Consider the following 24,756-nt stretch of genomic DNA (forward strand, 5'->3'; position numbering starts at 1 on the left):
ATTCAGACTACATTTTTTGCGAGTTTATTTATACACGCTAATTTATTAAAAGAAAAAAGCCATGGCTTTGTATGATTGTTTCTAACAAATTCAGGGGCATATTTGACAATTTTATCTTGAGAAAAGCTCAACATTGTTTTTCTCAATAATTTCTTAATATTTTAAGACAAGTTTAGCATATTCTAATGATTATATATTTAGTTTTAGCTTCCAATATCATTAAACTAAACAAAAACACACACATGCTATAAATAGAAGGTGGCAAAGTGTTTCAAACCCTCCAAGAATTATCTCTCTCACTCTATTATAACCAAGATTTCTTAAATGAGTACATCATCATCTCTAATATCAGCCAGGCCTTGCATGATATCAACAAGCAGAAGCTTGCAAGCAAAAACCTATGGAGTAATCATAAGAGCAAAGGTAGCAATCAGCCCGAAAAACTTTCCTGAGTTATCAGTACAAGGGATTCCTCATCCTGATTTCCACATTCGAGAGATAGTCCAAAGACAGACTCGAACAAAACCCTTATTCAACACGGCAACAAAAGAAGAAGAAGGTCTAGGAAAATCAAATTTACTGCGGGCTGCTGTTCTCGAAGAAGCTTACGAGAGATGCAGATATATTTGCGATGAATACGCAAAGACATTCTATCTCGGTGTGTGTGTGTTGTTTTTTGTTCTTAACTACTCTCGAACTTTGACTTTGAGATTAGAGTTTGATTAATCTTGTGTGATTTTCAGGGACAAGACTAATGACAGAAGATAGACAGAAAGCAATATGGGCAATCTATGGTAATTAGCAATCAAATCTTTCAAAAGGAATGTTTTTTTATAGTTCATCAATGGAATCCTCGTTTCAGTTTGGTGCAGGAGAACGGACGAGCTGGTTGATGGTCCAAACGCCATTTACATGGGTTCGACAGTTTTGGATCAATGGGAAGAAAGACTTCAAGATATCTTTGATGGGAAACCTTATGATATATTGGATGCTGCACTTACTGATACTGTTCACAAATTCCCTTTAGACATCAAGGTAAAATATTGGCTGGTTTTCGAAACTTTTAATATCGGTTTGACCCATTTGGAAACACTTCCTACTTTTGGATCTAGATTCAGTGTTTCCATATGAGAAAATACGAGATCTATACATTGCAATACTAGATGCAGATATAACCCATATATCAGCTTGGTGAGATTTAATTAGTGATTTTTGTTGGATTGTAGCCATTTAGGGACATGATAGAAGGAATGAGGATGGATTTGAGGAAGGATCGCTACGATAATTTTCAGCAACTATATTCGTATTGCTACTGTGTGGCAGGGACGGTTGGGCTGATGAGCGTCCCAGTAATGGGAATCGACCCGGAGTCTATCCTTTCATCTCAGAGTATATATAATGCAGCTGTACAGTTGGGAATTGGGAATCAGCTTACAAATATCCTGAGAGATGTGGGAGAAGAGTAAGTGATAATTAAAATAAAAATAAAAAAGATTGTGAAAGTTTTGATTTGTACTTATGATTTTGATCTTCATCTTGATCTTGATAGTGCATTGAGAGGGAGAGTGTACCTTCCTCAAGATGAACTAAGGCAATTTGGATTGAGTGATGAAGATGTTTTCTCAAGAAAGGTGACTTCCAGTGAAGGTTGGAGGCATTTCATGAAAAAACAGATTGATCGGGCGAGGTTCTACTTTAACCAGGCGGAGGAGGGAGCTTCTCAGCTCGATAAGGCCAGCCGATGGCCGGTAATAATCCTATTACAGTTTCAAAATACTCAAAGATTGGAACATGTTTTTTTTTCTTAAATCTGTTTTTGTTTTTTGTGTTGGTCAGGTATGGGCTTCTTTGATGTTATATAGGAAGATATTGGATGCAATTGAGGAGAATGATTATGATAGTTTAACAAAGAGAGCTTATGTAGGGAAGACAAAGAAGCTACTAACATTGCCTCTAGCATACACCAGATCTCTCTCTGTATCAGCTACTATGCCTGGTTTGGTTAACTGGATGAGTTAAGGAACACATGTTTTGTCTGTCTTGTCTGTATGTTAATGTAATGCACACTTGATTCCTAAATTGGAATTGTTTAAAATAGATATCCATGTAAATCTACAAGTAAAGAATTCAAGGAAGTATAGAAGTCTATATCTATTCTATCCTCTGAGGAACACTTGTTATAACACACCAAAAAAAACTGAATGAAGGTGCAACTAGTACTATAAATTAGGTATTAATGGAATAGGAGAATCATGCTTTCAAAAAATCTAGTTAAGGTTGGAGAGACCAACTATTATTTAACCTAGAAATCCATAATTCTAATGTGGGATCCAAGTTCCATTTCTTAACCAATTGGGTGGTCATAACAATCATTGTACCAACCTTACTATTTTCATTTTTAAATTTAACCTTTTTTATAATTTTGGACCATTTTACCCTTCTTCATTTTTTTTTTCTTCCTTCTCTCTTTTCCCTCTCATTTTCTCTCATCTTCTCATCCGGCGATACCTCCCCTCATTTTTCTTCTTTTCTTTCCACCTTCTTAATCTTCTTTCACTCTTCTTCTCCCCCGACATTGATCTTGACCAGCGGCGCCCCGAATCCCCAAAGCGCAGCAACTCCCAACGACGTCGCCCCGACTAGGTTAGTTTTTGTGTTTCCTTCGTTTTTCGTCGTCTTCAACATTTGAATGCATGAAATGGTTTTAGGGTTTAGGGTTGTTTTGTGTAAATGTTGAATGGTTTAGTTTGAATGCTGGATATGACCGGCTCAGATTTCAATTTGCGCTCCCACGCAAACGCATTTTGCACCTCACGCCCCACGTCCCTCGCCCCACGCCCTCCATCTGTTAGACATAGGTTTAGGGGAATCTTTCTAAGCTAATTGCATTTTCTTCTACTATGACATCTGGTAATTGCTTTTTAGGTGGGATTGTTCACTGGTGGAAGCTCCTGCATTTTTTTCCTTTTATTGTACACTGTACAGAATCAGATGGTGGAAGGTGCTCTTTTCTTGGACTGTGGAACTGATTTGGGATCTGGTCGTCATGTTCCTGGTTAGTTTAGAGTTTGCTCTTTATCAGAGCCAATTTAATTATCTGATGGATAAGCTTGATGTTTGTCTATTTGGGGACTTTTAAGGAAGGATTTCCTTGAGGCATGGAAAACCAGGAAATGGAGTTGGACTAGGCTATGGGCTTCGTTTCAAGTCCCAATTGGGCCATTTTCAGGCCGACTATGCAATCAATGCATTTCATCAGAAAACTGTATACTTCGGCTTCAGCAATTTGGCTTCATGAAATTCTTCTACAAAAGACCGGCATACTCCAGTTTACTTGGACAACAGTATTATCGACTTATTGCATTCAGTGTTTGTGTCAAAAAGTAAACGAGTCCATCATTGTTATGATGATTAATGGAGAAGGGCAATTTATTAGGAATAGAAGCAAGTCAAAATCTGATATACATTCTTTTTTGGATTGAATTGAAAGCTTTGAAATATAGGTGAAATATGTAAGTATGTAAAGGAACATTAAAGAGAAAAATCATATACTGAGTGAACACTCATTAGCAATCTAATATATGCTTAATTAAATCTAAAATCCAGTTAATAAAATGAATTCCGAAAAAAAACCCAAGAGCAGCCATATGCACTGTTGAAGGATTAGATCGTACTTAATGTTGTCTCCTACTTTCAATAAGGGCGTGGGTGGGGCGCAAAATGCGTTTGCGTGGGAGCGCAAATTGCAATCTGAGCCGGTCATATTCAGCATTCAAACCAAACCATTCAACATTTACACAAAACAACCCTAAACCCTAAAATCATTTCATACATTCAAATGTTGAAGACGACGAAAAACGAAGGAAACACAAAAACTAACCTGGTCGGGGCGGCGTCGTTGGAGTTGCTGCGCTTGGGGAGTCGGGGTGGCGCTGATCAAGATCAATGTCCCCCGAAGGTGGAAAGAAAAGAAGAGAAATGAGGGGAGGCGTCGCCGGATGAGAAGAGAGAAAGAAGAGGAGAGAAAAGAAAAAGGAAGAAAGAAAATGAAGAAAGGTAAAACGGTTCAAAATTAAATTATAAAAAAAGGTTAAATTTAAAAAATGAAAATAGTAAAGGTATTTTTGGGAATGAGGGTCATCCCTGCCAGACAGAGTGGACCGACTCTTATACCAATGATAAAACCCCTAAATTTGGTAGGTAGACTTTAGAGAACTCTTATACCAATGATAAAACCCCTAAATTTGGTAGTTAGACTCTAGAGAAAACTAAAGAAGGCTTGTTACTCTTTATACTATACTATATTTGTTATCCCCTCTTATTGCCACTACTAGCCTAGCGGCAATAAAAGGTAGATAGCTAGGCTAATAAAAGATTGATACTAACCATAAGTTCATGTGTTTGAGCCCGGTAGGCGACAAGTTCTGCGTCTGGTTAAATGTGTTTACGAGCTACATACTTACTTAATCTCTTGTCCCATTTTTTTTTTATTATATTTGTTATTAGGCTTGAATCCTAATAACTATGTATTTGTTATATTTGTCTTTATCTTCTTGCATGTTCATTCCACATTACTTATGAGTTGGTTGCCTTCTTGATTGCATCACAGTCTTTGTTGTCTAGGGTTTCATATCCTTGCCCTATTTTGTATCATAGGAAAATGATTATTGTCTCATTTAAATAATAATAATCAAGATGAAACTTTGCCTTTTTTAAAATGGGTTTGCATCTCTATTAAGATCTCACTAGGAAATATCACTGCTAAATGTGTTACTTTTTCTTTATTTGAACCAGAGTTTATTATACGAAGGAAACTAACACGACGCTACAGTCTCAACTTAGTTAGAATGTTCTTAGTGGAAATTTAACATGAAACATTTAAACTCTTGGAAAGATCTCTTAGGCAAGACTTTTTCCACTTGAGCTATCCCACTAAGTTAACTCCAAATGCCTACTTACAATGCAATTAAGCTAATTATCTCAAAATTTGGATAGTTTGTGGATCTCTTCAAAATGGACATTTTGAGCCACAACCAAGCCCAAACAAACAGTCTCCAGCAGGTGAAATAGCAGTTTTAATAACCAAGCATGTTTAACCATTGTTCAGTTTGTAATCAGGATTAGGGCCAAAATAAAGTGAGAAACACCCGGAGATCAATGACTTCGGTAAGGAACAACCCCATATTGATGTTTCCAAAACCACCATTATTTGTCATATAACACAAGATCATCTCATCATCCAAACACGTTTACATTAAAGTAAACTTAATGTAAACTACTATAAACTCAGAAAACAGGTTTTAGGACAAGCCACATTTTTGTCATAACAAATAGTCACATATTTGCTTTCAAAACAAATTAGTAATAATAAAATATTTTTAAATAGACTGAATAACATATCCCAGAACTTCAAATTATGCGTGCATAACATTGATAAAGCTGGTATTGTGGCTAAGAAGAATTAATACTATTTATGAGCAATGACTTTAAGAGAAGAGAAGATAAGTAAACTACTTATTGAGGCTTTAACCAGTATCCATATTAACAACTATATATGGGAAGAGTAAATGAAGAGATGAGCATTATGATAAAGACATAAGAACAGGGAGGTCAAAACTACAAATCTAAAAGAATCCCACCTTAGAGGAATATCATTTTTACAAAACAATTATCTTGGAAACAAAATAAAAATGGTAGAACAAATGAAATTAAAAAAAAAAAAAGGTTAAAAAAGATGTACACACCGGATTGTTCAACAGGAAATGGTACATATGCAGTTATACTACGAATTGCTATCAGCTTCTGATGCTTCATTAGGGCTACAAATTTTGGGAAATAAAGAACCATATTAAGGAGGGTTCGATTTGTCCACCATTCTCCACCCACCAGCGGAACATATAGACGGAACTCTTCATTTTTACATATGAGAAAAAGAAAAAAAAAAAACAGCTCTTGAATAGGATCTCACCTGTCAAAAGAGCACCGCCACAGGCTCATTTGCAGCAACCCACATCATAGGAAGTAATCTGGCGTTCTACGAGTTACGTCAGGTTCTCCCCTCCTCGGAGCAGGGTCAAACTACAAATTAGAAATAAATATCAAATTTCCAAACTTCTAAATTCATACCAAACTATAATTTGGTATTTTGGTTGATGATTTAAATGATGATGGATAGTAGGTTAAAATCCTAAAAGTACCTGAATAAAAGTGTGGCCTTTACAGTCATCAACTTCCAAGATGGATGCCATGTTACCACAGCGATAACAATAATTAGGTGCACTGAAAATAGTAACCACCTTTTGTTCCTGCGACCAGTAAAATCGTGTTATCATTAAATTTAACAATAATACTTTCTGTACAACAAATATTTTAAAGGGTTATAATGCTTCTTACATGAGCCCAGTTAAATCCTTCCATAACCAATTGATGAGCTCTAGCAATTAGCTTTAGACTATTGGTATGATTGAACTGCTCGGATATGTCCTGCAAGTATCATTAAAGTTTAGGCACATAGCTCTTTGATTGCTCTTCTTGATCCTCTGAAATATAAAATTATGAAAGTATGGATACCTGGCCAAAAGTATAGCCAGCACCTCTGGGTGAGATACCCCAACCGCAGCGATCATCAGGATCAGACCATAAAAGGTCGCACATTGGCCCCTCATGGGGGACCTCTTGAACACGGTCAAAATTACGTATATTATCAAGAGTTTCAATTGAGGGGGATAATCCACCATGAAGACAAAATATTTCTGATTCAACCTAAATGAAGAGAATATGTTCAATATTACCAACAGAGACTTTTACAAGTGGTTAGACTTTTACAAGTGGTTATTCCATACTGACTATTAACAGATAGGTTGAACAGATACTAACCAGTGCTGTAAGAGGAAAATAGTCAAACAGATCTGTAAATGTCTTCCAGACACTGGCATTACCATATCTGCAAAGGTAGCACGGAGGTGGTAAATATCTACAGAGATTGCTGATCAGACATCAATATAAACGGGAATACAGGAAAATAATAAAAAAGGATATATAAAAACCGTGAGATGTTTTATTATGCACACCTTTCTTCCCTCTTTTCCACTACCAATTAAGATGTCCAACCAATGTCCTTTGAAAATTTGTCATAGTGACAAAGAAAACCAGTAGACTCTAAAAAATGAGGTATATGACTCATCCTATATATTTGCTTATCTATTAACTAATAAAATTAACCAACTTCGAAAGACTAGTTCAAGAATTTCTTTTGCTCAAACTATCATAAATGGAACTTATACATAAGTTGAACTCTCCAAAATCATTTCAATAATGCTCAAACAAAAGTTAGAGAAGAACTCACTTCCTCAGGCATTCATCGTAAAAGCCATAAACTTGAGTAATCTGCAATCAGAGAACAGAAAACACTTATCACAAATGTTTGGATCAGATCAAACCATCAAACCCCTGGCATGAGAAATATACAACTAAAACTAAGTTTTTTTACGGTGCAATGATAATAGAAAATTAATAGGCTAGATATATGAAGAAAATTTACACCTGTCTGCTCTCATGATTTCCACGTAGAATAGTAATCCGTTGAGGGTAACGCACTTTAAGGGCCACAAGAAACTGAAACAAGGAACAATATGTACGGTACTGGTGTTAACAGAAAGATGATAATCTATATTTGCATTTATTGTTTATATGGATAAAAAAGCAGAATGGTACACCCACTCAGCAACATCACCGAGAAAATACATATAAACCATTAAACTGGATATTTGACACACTAAATCAACATTATAATCCAAGATTTAATCGTGAAGTTCTTTGACGCACTCACCACAACCTATGCATGCACCAAGGATGCCAAAGTAACAGAAAGTGGAATAAGTCTGATTTGAGGCACATAAAATAAATTAGAAAAGATAAATGCACTCTACACAATTATTAAAAGCTTAACAAAACTCTTTAGATCAAATCAATTGCTAGTTTTCTATCTACTTGAATTTGAAAATTTTCTTGAGTCAAAATATTTTCACCCCAGATTGACAAGAAAAAACTCATATCCGTGCAGATAAGTTGAAGACATTGTCATGTATTAGTTTTCCTGAGCGAATACTGACAGCATACAAGAACTCAACCAACAACAGAACTTACTGTTACAGTTTCCACTGAATAGTAGCCACGATCAACATAATCTCCCATAAACAGATAGTTTGTATCCGGACACTGTCAAACAGAAAATAAATTAAATAGCTTAGTTTCTTTTAATGTGTCAAAGAGATAAGAGCTATAAACCAAATCATACAGATGACTGAAGCAAGAACATACAGAAAAGCAAATGAAGCAGTCAAGGGGGGAAATGAAAAAGGGTATGATAACCGTGTTGATTTGGTAAGAAAGTAAACACATACTTAATGACCAAAATATAGAGGTTTTCTATCACAACCATAACAGAAAAAGAGAATAATAATGTAAACAATAACATGTGGAAATACCTGGTCACAGTTCTATATACTTATATATAAATTATCAAATGCATGGTTGCTTCATACAGAGTGTGGATTCACCAAATTCATCAGATGAATTAAAATATATATATATATATATATATCTTTGATGCCATCCCTAAGAGGAGGTGAAAAGATTTTCAGAAATCTCCTTGAGAAACTCTAAGAGCTTGATATGGTCACTAGTCTCACAAAAACATTGTAGCTATTCATTCTAAAAGCAGTTAATTTAGGTAAAGAAAATGAAATCCTTTTCAGGTTATAGGATGTAGATGGACTAAATAGGCTTATCAAGGTTATTAACTTATTAGCAAGAATTTGCTCCAGATAACTATATCCATCTCAAGCACTGTAAAATTACCAAGAATAAGATTTAGAAACTACAAGTCATATTCTATATCCAGAGATATTGAATAGTAAAGATGCCACAACCTATTGACACTGTAGCCGTAAAGGGAAAATGTAAGACCTTTATCTCATAATGTAAGCGTTTAAATACTGAAAATACATAATTACCTTTCCCCCAATTCGGAAAAGCTCCGCAAGGTCGTGGAATTGCCCGTGGATATCCCCACAAATTGTAACAGGGCTTTTCACAGGCTGCATAAATGAACAGAAAAAAATAAAAATTACCATCATGTTATACTATTTGAGGAGGAAAATGGAAAGATAAAAAACACGATTCCTCTCCTGTGAAAAGTTGACTGAGCGCAACCAGACACTCATCAACAAACAGAAGGATCAACCTCTATATGCTACTACAAAGTGTAGAGCACAGCCTCTGGAAGGATAATGTCAAATTGTCAATCCTAAGTGCACTAAGTATTGGATAGGAAACAAACCTGAACATTACTTTCACCCATCAAAATCTCTTTCGCTTTATCACAAAGCCCCCTAACCTACACAAGAATAAGCTTATAAATACCATAAGAACAGCTTAGTGACAAGATAATATACCAAGAGTCCAAGACAAAGATATAATAAAAGAAAACTAAAACACGTATGGATGCCAATCCCAAAGACTGCAGCTACCACCTTGTACTTAAATGATTGTGCATGTACATGGTGATTGTTTGTTAGAGACGATTACAGGAACTACAATGAACAAAGCCTTTTCATTAGTGGTCAGCTACATGAATCTATTTATTCATAGAGTTCAGGGATGAGTAACCATTTTAACAAAGGATAAATGACATACAAACAAAGGCATGAATTAAACAAAGAATCAGACCCTTCAATTACATTATTACAGGATCAAAATCTTCCAAAATTTTACATGCCTTTCTTATTGCTATAATACTTCTGAAAGGAGCTTGTACATCTTGACAAGAGCATAATCCATTCATTTCGACTACAGATTAAATTGCACAGGGTGAAAACAATAGTACAGCCCACTTGGAATTCTCAATTCATAGCCCACATACCATCCTACTTATCTTAAAGATGTTAGAATTCGAGGTGAATGGGTGAGAAGTAAAGATTACAAATTCTATTACCATGAGAGAAAAAAATAGTACAGGGAACCAATGAAAAAGAGAAGAAAGATTGTATCTTTGGGATGATATAATTATAACGTGAACACCCATGTGCACACCTATGTTGAAAAAGATCATCAGATTTGATAACGAAAATAAATAATATCATTCCTCTTTCTTCCCGTACACAAAGCAATTCAAGAGAAAAAAAACATTTCCCGTATCCTCTAAAGGTAAATATCTAAGAGAACGGTAGAAATTCTGATAATTGAAAGTCGAAAATCTTTGAATTGAAGATCTAAAACAAAACAATCAATCAATCAATCAAACGATGAGAAATACATCTAGAAGAAGATAAAGAAATAAGAAAAGAACCTCTTGTTCGGACAAAGGCTTGCATTGCATAAGCTGAGCAATCTGCTCGTCGAGGTTGCCATGAGAACTCGGAGGAACCGGATCGAAACTCATCTTCAGGCTCCACCCTACCTTCAAATCACAGATCTGAGATCGTTTCGAAACCCTAGGTCTCAACAACCACGGATATCTTCTTCCTTCTCGTTCCCTCTTTCTCGAGACAGGTACAGATCACTGGAGACCACCAAAAAAAAGAAAGGAAACAGGCAGAGAGAGAAATGAGAATATAGAGAGAGAGAGAAAGAAAGAGAGCGTAGCATGGAGAAGAGTGAGAACTATTGGGGGATGAAACTATTGGACTTTTTTTTTTCTTTCTTTTTTCTAAACCAACTATTATTATTTTTGGTTATAGGATGATTTTTGTGGGGGTATAAATTATTATTTATATTAAATTTGGTATTTATAGAATTAAAATGAACTAGCCTATAATCCTTTACATTTACTCATATTTAAGAGTAATATATGAAAAGTAAAATCTGATAAAAAAAAATTACGGTAATAATGTGATACCATTTTTAATTTATTTACACATATATATATCTACATTAACCACAACTCTCGACCCGCAATTCGGACATTTTAAAAATTAAGCATCATTATATATATATATTAGTTAGTTAAAAAGTTGAATTAGTTGAAAAGTTGAACTTATATTATTAAAACGTCACATGTTTATCAAATTTGGTGTTAAATTTAAAATATAAACTCTTATTAACCTAATTATTGGTTAAAGGATTGTACTTGTTTTTATTAGGTTGCGAGTTTGAAACATACGTATAACATTTTTAACTTTATTTTTAACCGTTTTAAGTTTATTGTCGGGTCAATTCACAATCCGACCCAAGTATCCACTTATTCTCATATATATCCAAATTAACTACAGCTCTCGACCCGGAAATTCGGACACTTTGAAAATTAAGCATCATTTTATATATATATATATATATATATATATATATATATATATATATATAACTTTTAAAAAATGGTACAGTATTTATATTTTTTCTAAAAGGTTATGCATATTAAAAATGAAAAAAAAATCGTTTAAATAAAACAATAAATCATGACATGAAAAAAAAATATAAAAAAAATAAGAAAAAATGGTACTAAATAAATTATCGAGCTCGTAAATTCTTAAGAAAAACGATTAATTCCCCGACAAACTTTACTGCTTTCCTAAACTAATTTCAGAAAGAGTCGTAATAATAGTATTATGAATAATACGCATCAGACAACTACGAACATTGAAAGTTCGATGATTTCTTTTCAACTAGATAATCCATCAAAAAAAATTTGGATGGTAACCCAAATATGTATGATTGTCATATCAGTCACATTAATCCAAACTTTTTAACAACTATTTAAAGACTCGGACATCACTCAATGAATCATAGTAATACTCCACAAAAGATTCCATATATTAGTCACACATTGACAATCCAAAAGTAAGTGAGTTGTCGATTCAACTTCTTTGTGACACATACGAAATCGACTAACTATAATACAAAAAAAAATTGCACACATATCATCCGTTAGAATTCCATCATAAATAACGTTTCATCCAAAGAATGAGATCTTAGATTAAATCTTTGACTCTAAAAGTTTTTCTCAACAAAAATTATATAAAATTATCTTAGTGAATAACTTGTAACAATATCTTACGTGAAAAGTATTCATATCTAGTATCTAGTCAACGCATGAAGTCTTGTTCATACAATGATATTTGTTTGCGTCATTATTGGGACGAAAGTCTTCAAAATGTTTAATTGGTAATTTTAGGTTCTGGTATCATTTTTAAACTTCACAATTTATATCTTTCTTTATTATTAAAATTATATTGAGATTTTTTTGATAAGACAAAATTTTGTTTTTTATAACTTTAACCCTATAAAATCTTATTTTGTGAAGTTTGGAAAATGAATTATTTGTTATTAATATTATTTAATATATCGTGATAAAAGAAGGCAATTTTTGTTAATATACACCTATTTGTTTTTAGACCAGACTTAATTAGAATTTATTATTTATTTGGTGATTTGAAGAGATGTAAAAATATTAAAAACTATTAATATATAATAATAAAATAAAAAATTATAATTTAAATTAAAGAATATTTTAGTATTTTATTTAATAAATTATATGATATAATAAAAAAAAGAGTGAAACATATTTTGAATTTGGGTTATATTGAAATAATTCAAATGAAAATCTAAAATTAGACTATGTTCTATATCTTAATATTATCATTAATTTAAACTTGTTTTTGGTTGAGTTAAAAAAATCACAACCCTCAACTAATTAAAATACTAATATATTTTTTTTAAATAAAAAAAATATCATTATATATTTTAATTTTTTATAAAAAAAAAAATCAAATTTTCAAAATTCTATCCACCAATACCCAAACCAAACAAATCTTTAATAATAATTTTATTGTGTGAGATGGTGGAAGCTGCTCCAGCAATCCTGACTACATATGATGAGGCATAAATGTTTGGACAATTTCCAAACTCATTATAGTTTCAAAATGGTAAAACCCATTGATTGATTAATAAACCATATAAAAACCATATATAGTATTATTAATGTATATATATATATTGCTCAATTATGTATGAATCATGATGATACAGTTAATGTTATGAACACAACACCCACCACCTTCACTTCTCTTCTCTGCTACTACTCTGTTATCAACATTTCAATATCACCTTTAGGGTTTGGAGGCTGCAAATTTCCAACAAAAAAAAACCCAATATTTCAATCATAGAAAAAGCTAATTCAATCAATGAAAACACACCCTTAACAAGATCTTGCAAACCCAGAAATAATTTTCAGAAATTGCATAAATATGTGTTAAAAGATCTGATCAAACCTGTAGAAGTTCTCATTCAATTTCCTTAACCTAGTTTCTTAATAATGAATAAAATTGATTTAAGGAAAGTACCTGAATTGATGAAGCAAGTTCCTTTCTGGTGCAGGTATGAACAGTTTTAAACTGATTAATTTCAAGTCTTTTATTGATCATTCCAATTTGGAAATAGATACTATCTGAGAGAGGTAAATCAACCCTAATAACATCAACATCAAACCACAATAAGAATCTCTGAACCTGAATACCCTTTAGATCGCTGATTGATCCATACTTGAGCTTTCCTGTGATCTTTGTCTCGTAATAAACCAAATACTCGAATCGGATAAAGCAGGGATACTCCATCTCGATGACGAATTCGCCGTCGGGAGAAAGAGAGTATGATTTGACGGAATTGGGGAGAAGACCGGTCGGAAGACCGAATTTGGGGAATACTTGATAGACTGTTGGACCATTGGTGGATGAAGAAGCGGCGATCGTGAAGGTGAAGCAATAGAAGATGAAGAAATGAAGAAAAAGAAGCTTGACATTGAGAGAAGCCATGGTTGAGCACGAGGATGAAGATGAAGTTTTTTTTTTTTTTAGATTTTCAAGGCGGAGAGAGGAGACAGGCAGATTTCCGGTGTTGTTAAATACTCTTTTGTCATTGTGTTTTTGTCTTCATTAAGAATATATGCCGGTGGTATATATTTTTTTATTACTATAATACCCTTAAATGTTTATTTTAAATAATTTGGATAAAGATATTTGACTATTTTTTTTATAAAAAGAAACGAGCAAAGAAGTTGAAAATAAAAGTAAGATCACCAATTTAACGTGATATGTTATTTGAGCTGGAGAGAAATAACAAAAAAAAATCATCTGAACATGGATAGTTTTTCGAAAAAAAATACTTTAATTTTGTTTCTTTTCTCTTTCCTAGGCATGTTCGATATAAAAATCTCTCGAACATAACTAAATCCCAAAAAAAAATATTATTATAGGCCACGTTGAATTTGTGGTTTTGATTTCGTTATATAACTTTGTTGCCCAAATTATTTCTTTATAGAAAATATATAGATTCTACCGGTGTTTAAAAATACTCAAAAACAAATATATATGTGTTACCTTCAGCCAAATTTTCGGGTGACCGAAATTGACATGACAACATTAAATTTGATCGGTATATTTTTTGAAAAAATTGACAAAAATAAAATTATCCAGTCATAAAAGAATATATAGTTTTGGAGATGGAGAAAAGAATGTGTGTGGAGATGAAGGTCAAACATAAAAATGAACGTTATAAAAAACGTTACGCGACGCAAAATTCACCTTCAAAGATATATGATGTACGTTACGCGACGCAAAATTCACCTTCAAAGATAGATGATGTACGTTACGCGACGCAAAATTCACCTTTAAAGATAGATGACGTCGTCGACATCTTACACATGGATTCATATGTTATTTTTTATATTCTAAAGAAGAAATCATTATTGTCTAGTAAAAAAAATATTAAGAAACCAATTTATTACAAATCTTGTGATATAAAACTACTTATAAATATAAAGAAGTTAGATTTAAAGTATGTATGTGGTCTAGGTAAGTATCAATTTCATATATATTTGATCATATATATATATATAGCTCCAATTACAAAAATTTCTAAATAATATGAACTATACATACAATAGGGAAAATTGGAATCGCTACATCGATGAGAACATTCAAAAGAATCATTTAAATTATTAGTGAAATATAATAATAACTTATTAACAAAATTTTCATGACTAGAGTTTACAAAATCACATGAATCATTATTAACTTAAAGTTGTCACGTCAGCAGGTCCTCGAAAATTTACTCAAAGATAAACACGTATACTTATTTAAATATTTTCATAAAAATCAATTTGACACAGAAAAGATAAATAAACAATTTTTTTATTTTCATTAAAAGATTTTGGGAATCTCTTAACAATGGAAAAGAAATACATTACTTAAACAAATAATTATTCAATAGATATTAAAATTAATTAATATTATTAAGAGTAATTAAAGTGAAATAGGGAGGATACAAATAATAGTTATGATGGCCACGTCAGCTGCCAGCCATCTCTTCCTTCTCTCACCACCAGAGTTGGGGCTTTTGGTTGATGGCGTAGAAGTGGTATTACTACTGCTCGTGGTATTCACCTTGCCACCTAAATCATAAAAAAAAAAATGAAATATTATATTTTTAATTTTACATTTAAGATATTTTTCGAAACTCTTAATAAGCCGAGTCAAGCTCGTTTAATTTAATTGAGTGAAGTTAGACTTTTCGGTTATGCTTATTTAAATAACCAAATAAAAAAATTTAATATTACTATTCTAATTCATTACATCATTCGATTTATTAATTAAAAATATTAAAATACTCTATAGGGTGAATTTTTAATTTTTATTTTATTATTATATATTAATATAGTACAAATATTTTTAAAAAATATCAATTTCTTAAAATTATCACTAATAATTATTTTTTAAATAATTTGATTTTCTCAATAATTCCAATCCAAACAAAGTTAAGGTTTTGGTTTGTGAAGCTCGTTAATAAGCTCACTATTCGTTTAAATATATGTAAATATATTCGTTTAAATATTAATTTGTGAGCTCGCAAACATTTTCGTTTAAAGACAAATTTAAATTCACTTTTAATATTTATTTATATAAATAAAAAGCAAAATTACTTAAATCTTCACCACCTTAGGTGAATCTCTTTTTAGATTATAAGGATTTTGAAAGAAATTTTAAAAATATTATTTTAATTATTGATTTAATAATAAATATATTAATAAATGTAATATTTTTTCTATTCCAACCTCACCTCACCTCAGTGTTTTTAAACAGTTTTAGAAAAAAAAAATTATATATATTTTTTTTAAATTTTAAAAGTAAACTAAATTATACTTAGAGATAGCGTTTGGTACGTGACAAATTATATAGGATATAAGTTGTATAGGTTATTATTGATGATTGGTATGAATTATAAAAAATAGTGTAAGTTGTATATGGTTTGTAATTTTTTTGTTTGGTATATAGTATAAGTATGTTGTATAAAAATGAATTTAAAATTATTATTATTATTTATATTTACATATATTATAAATAATATTGTTTATTATTATTATAAATTATTATACTGTTATTATTTAATAATTAATGAAATTTTAATTAAATTATAAAAAATAATTATAATATAAACTGTAAATTATATTTATTTAATTTGAATATTATTAATAATTGTAATAAAATAAAATTAATATATAAAATAAATAATATTATTTATAATAAGTAAATATATAACATAATAATTAACAAAATTATTGTTATAAAAATAAATAAATATTTTTAATTAAAATATTGAATTATTTATAAAAATATATATTTAAAATAATTATATATAATAATAATATTAAAACTAAATAAAATATATTTAATATATTATATAATAATAAGTTATATATAATATTAATAAAAAAATATAATAATAAATTAAAAATTAAATGATATAAAAAAATATTGTACCTATTAGTACTAATTACAATTTTATAATAGATATAAGAGGTAAATTATATAGAAATATAAATTTATACCACTAATAAAATTTTAATAAACCCTATATAAAAACAGGCCCAAACTATATTAAACGTGAGTCTTTAATATTTTTTCACCACCAACCCTTCATTTAAGGCAATTTCAAAATCAAAATTTTAGATGTTAATCTCTTAAATCTATACTCTTTTAATTTTTTCACTTTACCTTTCACAATAATGATCAAAATAAATTAATTATTCTCTTAGGTTAGGTTTATGTGGTTTCAAACACACCTCGATGTTATCCTAATTTTATTTTATTTTTAAATTTAATTCACTATTTATTTTATAATTTCAGAAATATGTAAAAATGTACTTTTGATCTACCAATTTCATTTATAAGTTTTTTTAAAAAAAAAAATTCAAACTCATCACAATTTTTTTTCCCACCCCCAACTACATTTAATGAATCCATCTGTATTATATTGAAAAATATAATATCGATATTATATTATACAAATATATTATCTTTATATTATATTTTCAATATATTATATTAATTATATTTATTACTTATGTTTAATATAAAACTCTTATATATATATATAAACTAGTAATAATAGTTACCAATAGGGCTAGCTGAGGCAGTTCCATTAGAACTGTGTACAAAATCTTCAAAAACCTTTGCTTCAGGTGAACCAGGTGCCAAGTTTAGAAGAGCTGCATCAAATATCAATCAACATTAACCATAAAACAAAAATCAAAAACCAAGATGTTCATGTCATTAAATTTTTATTATCTTTGAATGAAAATTGATGGTGATGACTGTCGGTTGTAATATTAATTAGATCTCTTTATTTTCCAAAAAAAACTACAAAAACTGTCAATCCAACTAGAACAACATGAAACCCTAAAAAGTTGTAAAGTCCAGATTTGGGGTACCCTAAACTACTAATTAATTAACACTAGATCAAGAATTGCCCTTAAAAAGATCATAATTAAGAGAGATAGAGAGAGGTACCAATGCACTGATAGATATCTGTAGGAGCATGGCAAACGGAGGGTAGACCTAAAGCAAGAGTAGCATTGATATGAAGGCCAAGACTAGGGTCATCTTTGTCTTTTACCAATATACAAAGACACTTCTTGCTCTTTTCCACCACTTGTTTCATTCCGGTGCAGCAATCCGGTGTGGGTGCCTTAGCCTTTCCACCTACATACTCGATACACGTGGCCAATCCCAATAGCTGATCCGCACACTCGTTCCTGTCCTGCGTTATATCTGATCTTGTAACCTGACCCATCAATAGTATCATGATAATCAAATATCCCATACAAAACGGAAGAGAAGAAGAAGAAGACGACATATTATTAATTAATTAATTTAGACTTGGTTGTATGATGATAATGATAATGATAATGATAATGTTGGGTTGGACTGGGCTAGCTTTTATAGTACTAATTTATTTTTATTTTTTTATTTTTTATTTTTTATTTGGTTTGAAAGACATTAATTTAATTAGCTAGATAGAATAGAGGTAGCTAGATGGCTAACTCTTAAGACGACATAAATATGTAGATTGATCAAGATGGGTTGGGTAACAGTTGTGGAGGAATATTAATGGCATAGTGTACTATATATTAATTATATATATATTAATATATTGAATATTCAATTGAAATAACTACCGGTAAGCAGTATTCTTTAGTAATTGCCTCTTTTTAAAATCATGGTCATTTTGAGTTTTATTAGTTACGTATAAAAATAAAATAAAAATTACAAATATTTTAGTATATCAAAAATACCGTATTACTTAATATCAAAAAGAGAAATGATTGAGGGAGAGAATTTGGGAGAGGGAATGACGTGACGCAATTTGATTGGTCGAAAAAATAACAAAATTTTTTTATCTTCTCTTTTCACGCTTGATTCTTTTTTAGTGATACAGTAACACATCATTCTCTCCCCTATCACTCCTCTATCAACAATATATATTTTATTTGGTATACTAAAAAAATTGTTAAGGTATGTGTAATCCAGGAAAACCCTTGTCTCGGAAAAAGCTCAAGGTTTGAGAAATTTCAACATCAATTTGCGTGTCAGAAATTTTATAAAATAAAACATTTAAAATATATATATTTAGAGATATTTATTTAAAATAATTAATTTAAGAGATTATTTATTTGATAAAAGTGTCAATTGATTTTTAATTTTTATAATAAATAAAAAGTATACGTATACAAACATTTTTTTAACCAAAATTTCGTTTTGATTCGTAGTTTGGTGATACTCGAGAAATAGATTTTGCGCTATATCCTCTGTAGATGTTAAAAACGGTCTATACTTTATAAATTTTTGACTTTTGAAAATTGGTTGTATAACATTTTATTTTAACAAATTATTCTTCTAGTACTAGACATGTACATCTTTTTATGTATTTAAAATTGTAGCAACAATATTTAAATGATGATATATATAGTTGATGACATTGATTTGAGAGGAATGTACATGAAAAATCTTGATTTTAAGGGCATTAAAGTTTAAAAATAAATCTTAAACAAGCCTTTATCAAAATATTTTTTGTGAAAACATTCCAAAAATATTTTTAAAATATTTTCAAATTTTTAGAAAATGGTTTGGGTTTCTAAAGTTATAAATATAATTTTGACAATTAAAAAGTGTAACCAAATAGGCCCTATGACCGATATTATCGATCCTATGTGCGAATTTCATCAGTCTAGGGCTAAAACCTTCGGTCCTCGGTTGGAACCCCTCGGTCGAGGTGCAAGGATGCTCGGTCGGGATGTTGGAGTCCTCGGTCAAGGTGTTGAGGTTCCTCGGTCGGGTACAGGAGTTCTTGGTCAGACCTCCTCGGTTGAGGTTCGAAGATTCTTAGTCGGGGTGTTGAAACTCTCGGTCGGATCCCCTCGGTCGAGGTTCGAAACTTCTTGGTCATGGTGTTAGATACCTCGGTCGGACTCCCTTAGTCGAGGCTAAGTTTGGGTTAGGTTTCTCGGTCCTCGGGAGATTTTGATGTTTTCGTTCGAGGCCTAGATCATTTGATCTAAGGGTATGAGAAACTTTTAATAGATCCCATGATCATTTATAACATATTCCCGATGTATTATTCAATTGGGAGGGGTTCCATTTAAACCAAACAGTTTTGGTACAACAAATGTGTTTTTTTGGTTTTAAGGTTTTAATGAAGCGCAAAGAGCTTGTGAATAGCTTCTTTATGCTTCATATGGTTGAATGAAACCAAAACATGAATACTGCATGCTCGTTTCAACAAATTCAAGAACTAAATTTTTTATTTTTTATTAAAATAATGTTTTTGATCAAACATGATCGGGATAGATTGGAGCTGGTCTAAATAGGTTCCAACATCATTATAAACATGTTGGGAAGCTTTTTGGGTTGTTGTTCTTGAGCAATAACTCAATAACAGAAAACCCGATTTTGAATTTTTCAAATTTAGGAATTTCTGATTTAGGTCGATTGATCGAATAAAAAACTTAAAAATGATCCTAGGATCGTTTCTCAATCAAGAAATCGAACAATTATGGAGTATGTGAAACTAGTAAAACTAAAATATAAAATTTCAATCTAAACTCGTAATTCAAAATAGATGGTGATTGGAGGCTTACTAGGAGTTGGAGAACCATCTTTAACTTTTAGGGAAGCTTCCTAAATGCATGGATTAGAGCTTTAAAGCCTGGTACAAAAATTCTAAAATTCCAAAAAAAAATCTTAAAGTTTTAATTGCAATTTTTTTAAACTTTGATTGAGGCTTGATAGTGGATCTTTTGCCTTCGGTTTGTGAAGCAAGTGGATCGGAATATAAGGGTTTGTTTGTAATTGATTTTTCTTTTACTCTTTTGGCTTAATTTTTTTTATCTATAAAATATACAAAAATATTTTTAATAAATATGATATTTATTTTGTCAATTTATTTTATTTTATTTTGTATATTTTTGGATTTTAATAAATAATTTATTTGGAATAAAATGAATATAAATTTTATTTTAAATTATTTATTTTAATCTTTTTAATTTTCTTAAATTTAATTTGAGATAAAATGAATATAATCATTTATTCCAAATTATTTTATTTATTTATTTTTTTCATTAATATTCTTAACTAATTTTAGTTTATTATCATAATAATTAAACCAATTAATCTTTTAATTATATTTTGAACTTGATTTTAATTATTATGAATTTATTTATTCAAAATAATTATTTTAAAATTTATAATTGAGATAAATAAAGTTTTAGTGCTTACGGTATGTTATCGATCTGAAATGTATAAAATTATTAAAATTTTGATATATACCAAAATAATAATAATGAAATAATATTTATAAATATATATATATATATATATATATATATATAATAATAATAATAATAATAAATAATGACTAATTAATTTTTCATTTTTATTTCAAAAATTAGATTCACCTAACAATTTTTTAAACAATCATCAACTAATCAATTAATATTAGTAAATTTATTTATTTCTCAAACATATTTTAGACTACTCTCAATATGTATCTATTATTTCTCTATAAACTTAACAAATTTATTTTATTTACAATTAGATTTAATTTTAATTCAATTATAATAACTTAATTTTAAAAAATCAAATTAAACTGTAATAATTTTTGTAAAGAGTTAATTATTACAAATACAAAATTAATTTACAAATAATACAATATAAGTCTTAATAATCAAAATGGTTAAATGATATTATTGACATTAAATAATATATCTTTGCATAAATTGAAATAATAATAGATATGATCCAACAATTTTGCATATTTTAGGGTGATTTCAAAGACGAGTTCATTTGAGTTCCATAAGGATATGTGTGGAAGTAGAGCAAGCCAAACAAACTAACTTAACGGTGTTAGAAATATTTCTAACAAATATTCTGAGTGATAGTGAAAATTTTCATTGTCCATAGGTTGGTAAGAAACATCGGAAAATGTTCAGTCAAATGATAACTGAACATCTACATATATTATCAAAATAATGAAAAACTCATAAAAACAAGTGATGATACTTGTAAGAGAACCTCTAAATGGAATATCAGTTTAAATAACTCATTATTGAACAAATGAGAAATAACTCAAGATTTAGCAACTTCATCTCATTTATTGTTAAGAAGAGGATGAACACGAACTCAAGAAAATATCACAAGAACAATCGACATGTATGAGAAGCAAACGACACACAAAAAATTGAAAATATTATTTAGATTATAAAAATCTTAGACGACAAATTCGATCCAACTAAATATAATGTCAAATCAGACAAAATACAACATCAACTCAAATTTGTGTGGTAGAAATAACAAAACACATCCTCCAATGTTAAAATGTCACCGGCTGATATCACCATAAAGTGTTTAATATATATTTTTTTAAATACATCTCTAAATATGTTTTTCGTTAGAACGATATAATATTGATATCGTACCAAAATTTTAGTATACCGTCAATATTTGATATGATCGATGTGTTACTTGTATCATACCGAGATTACGGTATACCAAAATTTCGGTATGATGTCAATATAATTTTTTTTATATTAAAAATTTCGGTGCAATATATAATATGAATAAAAAAAATATGATATCCATAATTACGTGATCATATATATATTATGAGACAATATATATCACTAATTTAATGAAATATTTTAGTGTTAATGTATAAATGAGAGAATGATATATATATTATAATCATCATACATAATATTAATTGTTTTAAAATACATGACAGATGGGAGTGAGGTTGAGTTTAAATGAAAAAATATTATTAAAATTTTTAATATATATATATAATTAAAATATTATTTTATCTAATTTTAATAAATTTAGGGTTTGTTTGATTTAGCGTTTATAAACTGAGTTTGGGCGTTTGCGTAAGCTGCTACAGTAACTTTGCGTAATAAGCTCACAAAAAAAATTATAATCAAACACACTTTTGCGTTTAAACTCAATTTTTTCTCTACATCCCTATTCAGCGTTTAAGATTATAATCTCAGCATTTTTCTTTCTCATCAATTTTAAATATTTTTTTATTCATTTTTTTTCATCTATTTCATTCTTTTCTAATCATTTTATTCATTCTCTCTCATTAATTTAATCTCTCTCTAATTATTTTATTTCTTTTCTCTCATCTATTTCATATATTTGTAATATTTTTATAAAATTATTATAATAAAAAAATCTACATTTAAATATATTTTTATTTATTATTTATAATATATATATATATCTTAATATATAAAATATAAATACATTATAATTTTTTTATTTATAATTATAGTTTTAGAAATTAAACTAGCCTTAATTATCCAAAAGTATCGAAATAAATTATAGTACCAATAGATGAGAGAGCTTGAAAATAAATGGACAATTGAAAATTAAATCAGAGGGAGAGCGTGAAAATATGAAAAGTATATATATAATAATAAATTGTTTTTTTCATCATTTATTTTAGAATATATTATTTTTTAATTTAAGTCATTTATTAATATTTAAAATTATATAATAATAATTTTTTTATAAAAATTAATATATTAATATAATTTATTTTGAAATATATATTATTTTTTAATTTAAATCATTTATTAATATTTAAAATTAAATTAATAAATATATATATATCATTATATATATAATATTAATTATTAAATAATATTATAAATATAAAAAAATAAATAATTGGGCGTATAAGCTGAATCAAATATACTCAAGCTTAACGATTAAATAAGCTAAGATCATATAAACGTATCTAAGAATAAGCTGGCGTCAATATAAGCTGAATCAAACTCGCCTTAATACTTTTTCTTTTACCAAACCACACCTCCAGTTCCGAATCTGGCTAGTTTTCAAATTTGGTCAATATATTGTTGAAGTATTTCATGATGTTACATGTTTTCAATATTTATGCTTCTTGTTAATTTGTCCTACATAAAGTGCGTTAATTAATATATATCTTGTGAATGGATAAAATCATTATAATTATTATATGTTGTTTTTTAAATTTTAAGTTTTAACACGTAACGTTGGTATAGTAAGTACGATTTTTAATACATTAATAGATAATTGTTGGTCACAATTTTTATAAAGTTAAAATGAAAATAACTAATTATAAATTTATGAATCAAGTTAAAAAGCTCAATGAAAAATCTTGAAAAAATCAATGAAAAACATTTTTCAAATTTTATTTTATTTTTAAAATTTTGACTTATCTTTTTGTTGGACAAAACAAACATTGGTCTTTGAAACCTCGAAAACCCTTTATCCCGAAAAAGTTTGAAAAATTGCAACGTTAATTTGCGTGTTAAAGAATTTTTTTAATATATATAAAATATTATTTTCAAAAACATTTATGAAAATATGTCCGACATCTCAAAAATAATTATAATAATAATTAATTTTGAATAAAAATAATCTTTAGATTTAGGATCATTGACTAAAAATAATAATATTTTAAATTAATTAGAAATAGTTAATTTAAAAGATTATTTATTTAATAAAAGAGTCGTTAATTGTTTTAATTTAAAATCAATAAAATATTTTGTATACGTATACAAACGTATATTTGACTAGAGATTCATTCGAATTCGGTATTTAGTTATACTAGAGAAAGAGTTTTCGCACTATATCCTCCGTACCCGTTAAAAACGGTCTCTAGTTTATAAAATTTTGGCTTTTGAAAATTTAGTTTATTACGTTTTATTTAACCAGTTACTTTTCAAATCCTAGACATGCACAAGGTTCTCTTGCATTTAAAATTGTATAATAATATTTAAATGATGGTACATGTAGTTGATATCGATAGTTGTTGAGAAAAATACCTGAAAATGTCAGTTTAAGGTATTAAGATCTAAAAATAAATATCAAACAGACCGTTATCAAAATA

The 24,756-nt window shown here is 29.2% G+C and overlaps 4 protein-coding genes across 5 annotated transcripts; 1 reads left to right on the forward strand and 3 right to left on the reverse strand.

Moving 5' to 3' along the window:
- The first annotated feature begins 324 nt into the window (after nt 1-324).
- Nucleotides 325-2,019, forward strand: LOC124912299 (phytoene synthase 2, chloroplastic-like). Its single transcript, XM_047452898.1, has 6 exons — nt 325-658; nt 744-794; nt 863-1,035; nt 1,227-1,462; nt 1,550-1,748; nt 1,837-2,019. The coding sequence occupies exons 1-6, from the start codon at nt 325-327 to the stop codon at nt 2,017-2,019; spliced, it is 1,176 nt and encodes a 391-aa protein (XP_047308854.1).
- Nucleotides 2,020-5,610: 3,591 nt separating this feature from the next.
- Nucleotides 5,611-10,664, reverse strand: LOC124920304 (serine/threonine-protein phosphatase PP2A catalytic subunit-like). Of its 2 annotated transcripts, XM_047460768.1 has the most exons (12): nt 10,349-10,664; nt 9,341-9,397; nt 9,015-9,098; nt 8,146-8,217; nt 7,543-7,614; nt 7,346-7,386; nt 6,877-6,943; nt 6,571-6,762; nt 6,394-6,483; nt 6,198-6,305; nt 5,969-6,078; nt 5,611-5,819 (listed from the first exon to the last, which is right to left on the reverse strand). In XM_047460768.1, exons 1-11 carry the CDS (start codon nt 10,439-10,441, stop codon nt 6,013-6,015), a joined length of 942 nt encoding a protein of 313 aa, XP_047316724.1. In that variant the 5' UTR covers nt 10,442-10,664; the 3' UTR covers nt 5,611-5,819; nt 5,969-6,012. The 2 variants fall into 2 exon arrangements, with proteins under 2 accessions (XP_047316724.1, XP_047316723.1); XM_047460767.1 differs by having other exon boundaries at nt 5,611-6,078.
- A 2,239-nt stretch (nt 10,665-12,903) lies between these two features.
- On the reverse strand, nt 12,904-13,872 carry LOC124917434. Its single transcript, XM_047457878.1, has 2 exons — nt 13,338-13,872; nt 12,904-13,117 (listed from the first exon to the last, which is right to left on the reverse strand). Exons 1-2 carry the CDS (start codon nt 13,803-13,805, stop codon nt 13,073-13,075), a joined length of 513 nt encoding a protein of 170 aa, XP_047313834.1. The 5' UTR covers nt 13,806-13,872; the 3' UTR covers nt 12,904-13,072.
- Nucleotides 13,873-15,166: 1,294 nt separating this feature from the next.
- On the reverse strand, nt 15,167-18,231 carry LOC124917442 (non-specific lipid transfer protein GPI-anchored 14-like). Its single transcript, XM_047457883.1, has 3 exons — nt 17,838-18,231; nt 17,444-17,536; nt 15,167-15,442 (listed from the first exon to the last, which is right to left on the reverse strand). The coding sequence occupies exons 1-3, from the start codon at nt 18,181-18,183 to the stop codon at nt 15,294-15,296; spliced, it is 588 nt and encodes a 195-aa protein (XP_047313839.1). The 5' UTR covers nt 18,184-18,231; the 3' UTR covers nt 15,167-15,293.
- Nucleotides 18,232-24,756: the final 6,525 nt, after the last annotated feature.

Source organism: Impatiens glandulifera, chromosome 1 (assembly GCF_907164915.1).
Source record: "Impatiens glandulifera chromosome 1, dImpGla2.1, whole genome shotgun sequence".
Classification (NCBI taxonomy): Eukaryota; Viridiplantae; Streptophyta; class Magnoliopsida; order Ericales; family Balsaminaceae; genus Impatiens; species Impatiens glandulifera.

Bases quoted from the DNA above. Each gene is read 5' to 3' on its own strand.
- LOC124912299 (XM_047452898.1), top strand. From the start codon at position 325: ATGAGTACATCATCATCTCTAATATCAGCCAGGCCTTGCATGATATCA. The intron at 659-743 runs GTGTGTGTGTGT...TGTGATTTTCAG, and splicing joins CGCAAAGACATTCTATCTCG to GGACAAGACTAATGACAGAA. The intron at 1,036-1,226 runs GTAAAATATTGG...GTTGGATTGTAG, and splicing joins AATTCCCTTTAGACATCAAG to CCATTTAGGGACATGATAGA.
- LOC124920304 (XM_047460768.1), bottom strand. From the start codon at position 10,441: ATGAGTTTCGATCCGGTTCCTCCGAGTTCTCATGGCAACCTCGACGAG. The intron at 9,398-10,348 runs GTTCTTTTCTTA...ATTCTTGTGTAG, and splicing joins AGCCTTTGTCCGAACAAGAG to GTTAGGGGGCTTTGTGATAA. The intron at 9,099-9,340 runs GTTTGTTTCCTA...TCATTTATGCAG, and splicing joins TGGGTGAAAGTAATGTTCAG to CCTGTGAAAAGCCCTGTTAC.
- LOC124917434 (XM_047457878.1), bottom strand. From the start codon at position 13,805: ATGGCTTCTCTCAATGTCAAGCTTCTTTTTCTTCATTTCTTCATCTTC. The intron at 13,118-13,337 runs GTACTTTCCTTA...GGAAATTTGCAG, and splicing joins AACTTGCTTCATCAATTCAG to CCTCCAAACCCTAAAGGTGA.
- LOC124917442 (XM_047457883.1), bottom strand. From the start codon at position 18,183: ATGTCGTCTTCTTCTTCTTCTCTTCCGTTTTGTATGGGATATTTGATT. The intron at 17,537-17,837 runs GTACCTCTCTCT...TATTTGATGCAG, and splicing joins AGATATCTATCAGTGCATTG to CTCTTCTAAACTTGGCACCT. The intron at 15,443-17,443 runs GTAACTATTATT...TTTATGATTTAG, and splicing joins TGCCTCAGCTAGCCCTATTG to GTGGCAAGGTGAATACCACG.